At 37.3% G+C, this 4,897-nt stretch overlaps 1 protein-coding gene across 1 annotated transcript; it reads right to left on the reverse strand.

The window, feature by feature from the left end:
- Positions 1-631: 631 nt before the first annotated feature.
- On the reverse strand, positions 632-4,509 carry LOC110440999 (A disintegrin and metalloproteinase with thrombospondin motifs 16-like; the record flags this gene model as incomplete). The annotated part of the gene is made up of 6 exons (XM_021484106.1): positions 632-683; positions 1,564-1,677; positions 2,346-2,481; positions 2,919-3,086; positions 4,124-4,229; positions 4,432-4,509. Coding segments are annotated over 6 exons (654 nt in total), but the record flags the coding sequence as incomplete, so codon positions are not given.
- Positions 4,510-4,897: the final 388 nt, after the last annotated feature.

Raw genomic sequence — 4,897 nt, forward strand, 5'->3', positions numbered from 1 at the left:
AATGCGTAATACACAGTTACTTAGGTAATTACTGAAATATACAGAAGAAGTAATTCATGATTACCTAAGCAACGCTACAATTTACATACAGTAACACTGTCTTCTAGGTAACGCCACAGTTGATATAAGCAGTGCCACAGTTTCCTAGGCAACGCTACGAATTACATTTTGTGACAGCTTCCTATGTAACGCTTTGACAGTTGCCTAGGTAACGCTTCAATTAATTGTGACAGTCACATAGGTTACGCTACCATTTACAAAAAAGACAAAGTTTTCCAATGCACAATACTATTTATATCCAATAATGCTCATGCAGTTGCCTAGGCAACGATACAAACAGATTCAGTATCACTATCAGTTTATGGTCAACTACTTCTAAAATATCAAAAGTCCCATATTACATTTTCTTTCTTAGAGACTTATTAATATACAGAAGTTATATGACTTGGGTTTCATGAAATCTTCACTTTAAAAAGCTTCGTTTTATTAAGTTGACAAAAAATATAAATTAATGCAAGGGACGATTTGTGACACATGTACCCAAATAGGTATGGACGAATACTGTTTATTAATGCTGTGTTGTTGACGACATGGTGTAAGTGCTGGGTTATCTGACATTATTATGACCTACCTACAGCTGCCGGGGCTGTTACGTCTGCTTCACACACGCCTTGGTTACATTTCTGACAAAATCATGAATTACAAGTGAATTTTAATCAAACTTAGAACTGTTAATCAAAGGCGAACAAATACATTCATCCAAACACCAATTGAAAATAATGTACACAAAGTATGCAACTATAAGGTGAAAACAAAAGTAGTCATGTAATTATATAAATGTCTGTTGGTAATATTTTCGGCAGTGTCCAGTTCTAACAATTTCTATCCGTAACTGGGCCCGTTATCAATGTCCCCTAACTATCACTGCAGCCGCAAATGAATTAAGCATTGCACGTGATATTTACGGGCGTAAAAGTATGAACCAATCAAAGGCAAGGACAGTCATCTTGAATCCCGAAACTTAAAAGTTGACTGCTTTGTATAATAAGGATATCCCTTAAATCTCCGACGAAGTTTAAATTTTTTAATCCTGAAACTTAAAGCTGTTGAAAATGTTTGTCGCTCTCCCCTTGTCTCTCATAAATTTGCATTGAAATCGGTGAGATATTTCAGAAGAACTAGTTGTCTTGTAATTGCCTCAAATGGCAAAATCAGGCAACAATGGTGAAAAGAGTCGAAACTGTAAACTCATTGCAGATTGCGCAGTTACATGATACACTTGTCAAGCGTGGAAAGTTACGTTGAAATTAGTCTGTTAGTCTAGAAGAAATCATCCGGGCGTTTTTGGTCAGTGGGATGAACGGACGACTTATCTTGATTTGGATGATTAAGGTGGGAGGCTGATTAAGACAAAACGTTCTTAAAATGAATAAGAATGCAGTTGATTTACAACCGCAAATATAAGTCTCAGTTGAATTTAAGAGGAAAACAAAATTCAGTAACACATTATAATTTTTCACTCAAGCGTTAAAATGTGTCTGTGCTTCGTAAAATATAGCATACCGAATGATTTCCACATAGGGTACCGTCTGCCGGAAGCAGAAGTGCGCATGAACCAGTTTCCGGAACAAAGCATGGCATCCCGCGGCAAATAGTTGAGTAGTCCATGATGAGGTCCTGTTAGTAAATCAGAATGTTTAATTAATGTTCTGGGTAAATGTACCTTGAAATATGAATCTTTTAGTACATATATTGGTATATACAGACCATTTTGTGGTTAAGGTTCCCCCTGTACATACGACCACGTTTAAAGGATTCTGATAATACGAAAAATGTGTGTCCTTACAGCGAGGAACTATATAAAAACATGTTGTTGAAAGATACTTAACTCGTAATTGAAAAATATATTATTTTTTTCTTCATTAATCTGTATATATATTTGGAAATCAGAAATGATCAAAATAAGATGAGGTGATATTGTTAGTATTGGTAAAAGTATAGCACATTATATAAACACAAGGACAGATCACAGGACACCATCAGTGCCTATTGGTGAAATTCTCAGTTCAGTCAAAACCAGCTAGACTTTATCATGACGATGAATACCCAGATCACAGGGTTTTGTTAGCATTGTTTGGAGGATAAGTTGTGAGTGTTTTGCTAGAAAAATGCTCCTCCAACATATAACTAATTGCAACCAGATCCTGTGACCAGACAGCTTCATGTTGAACGCCTTTTTGATTAATTGATTGATTGATTGATTGGTCTTCACGACCATATACCGGTAATTTATCGAACGGAGCCTAACACAACAAACACTATGTATTATTACGGTAGTTCTTTACCCGACAGACATAGGAGTTTTGACCGTTGGTCAGTCTGCACTGTTGGTCGGCACCGTACGTGTCACCAGGTAACTCCCGGAGGTATTCATGCAGGTTCTCGGGATACTGGTTTCCATACGAGTCCACCAGACAGTTACTGTACATAGACGTAGTCATGGTTACAACAGCACATCGTTCACAGAAATCTACAAGAGCTCAAATTATATCTAGTAGGTGTTGGACTTTTAACAACCCGTTGAGTTATACAGGATCATTGAATTATGAAATGGATGCAGCTTAACGCTTGAATAATGCGGACAAGTCCCCTAAAGACTATATAAAGGCATGGAAAGAGAAAGGATACCGAGATAAGTGAAAGTCAAAGATACCACGAAAAGATGGCACTCACGACTCAAACAGTTTCATCCATTTTGAAAGTTTTTTACGCCTTTATTGCTCTTATTCCATCGACATCTTTTTGAGCCGTGATATGATTGGCATCACCGAGACGACTATACGATCACCTGATCTCTGTGCACTTCATTTTATTATATTAAAATAATTACACTTTGATTTTAAACTTTAATCACATACGTTTGAAGCTCCCCGATGTATTCCTTGAAGTAGCTGATGGAACACGGAGAAAACTGCCAAAGGTTTCTAGCTCGAGCTTCATCCGGCGGAAAGCGGAACCTGGGCGTCATCATGTTCAGCTTAGTCGACAGACAGAAGTTTCCGTCTAGGTCGAGTCTTGCTCCAAGACTACAACACAACACTGATCACTCAACACAAACGTGGTCATTAAAACCCTAGTCAGTGTATAACACTTCAAAATCAATTGTTTGTCTCTAGTTATATTTAACGCCTTAATTGCCTAAAAGCTTTTCCGTATAAATGTTATGTAACTTCTTTCATGTTATTATAACGTCACGTGCTTTTCTTTATGGATTTCACGTCATATTGTCTTCCGAAACACTTTTACGTTGCATGATTTTGCGGATTAGTTATATGTCACGTGCTTTTTCCATATAGATATGACATCGCGTGCTTTTCTCAATAATGTATAAGTTACAAACTTTTCCCGGGTAACTCTTATGTCACATGCTTTTCTAAATAACTGCAACATAATTCCGTAAAACTTTTATGCAACAAACTTTTCTGTATACCTGTTACGTCACATATTTTTCTGTAGAACTGTTACGTCACACACTCTTTTGTAAAAATGTAACGTCACATACTTTCCCGAACACTTTTTAGAACCGTTACGTCACATTTTTTTCCATAGAGCTGTTACTCACATATTTTTCTGTAGAATTGTTACGTCACATATTTTTCTGTAGAACTGTTACGTCACATACTTTCCCGTACACCTTTTTTCTACAGAGCTGTTACTCACATACTTTTCTGTAAAACTGTTACGTCGCAAACTTTTGTGCAGAACTATTACGTCACATACTTTTCTGTAAAGTTATTACGTCACATTCTTTTCCGTACTCTTTGAAGAGCTGTTACGTCGTTTGTGTATCGAATGAATGGTGTTTCAACTTTACCAGCTGGTTTCGTGCATAGTTTCCGTTTGACGCGTTGTGGCGTATCGAGAGAGGTAAGTTATATGATGTATATCAAAGATAAATGTATACCAGGCAATGAATTATTTTAGTAACTTGAAAAGATTTGTCGTTACAATATAAACATACCTATATTTGTCCTGTTTGTCAGGACTTGACGGTACACGTGCTTTACCTATTCCCTGCGTGGGTACGTACCCTACTGATAGTGCGCACGTATATCACACCTACCTACGACCTATTTCCTGTCCGAAGAAGCCCACGGTCCGGGTGTCGTACGTATCCTCAACAACAGATATGGGGGAAAATTTGCAGATGGAGTCCGGGAATGATAAACCTGTAACCATCGAAAAAATTGAACTCTGTAGCGCTAACAAATACGTATGATGACGTCATAGGAGGTTATACTCGCGATGGGAACATTTGCTAAGTATCGTTCATATTTCAGCGAATATTGTACAACACAACCAAGGCATACAACAAAGTGTTCGTACTAAGAAGCAACATAGTATTATATTGATGTGATGTGTACTTCTTACCTTTGTAGTAAGCAGTTCCGCCGTAAGTCAGATTGTACCTGAGAAGTACAAATGGAAAGCAATTAAAATGAATGATAACTGCAGTAGCAGACGCGAATTATGAAAATTGTTGTACATTTCACTTCAAGTCTATTATTGTTCTCAGAATCCAGCTCTATCCCGATCCTCTCAGCAGTACAGGCCGGACTCACGACTTATTACATGCGGGACTTATGCAGGTCTAGGAATAGTAAGTATAAATTACATACATAATTGATTTTTCTCTCTATATAAATAGCCAGTTTTCAGGCCAATGCAATACAATGTGTATTTCACATTGTGACAATACACGATGCTTTTTCACCCCAGTTGTCGGAACTCGTTTTCATATACTGTAGTTCATATATATATAGTTCATATAGCGATGACGCCGATTGAAAGGTGTGAGCTTCTTGTGGCGCGTTTGAATATATGTTAAAATACTTGT

The sequence above is a fragment of the Mizuhopecten yessoensis genome, unplaced genomic scaffold, assembly GCF_002113885.1.
Source record: "Mizuhopecten yessoensis strain PY_sf001 unplaced genomic scaffold, ASM211388v2 scaffold714651, whole genome shotgun sequence".
NCBI lineage: Eukaryota > Metazoa > Mollusca > Bivalvia > Pectinida > Pectinidae > Mizuhopecten > Mizuhopecten yessoensis.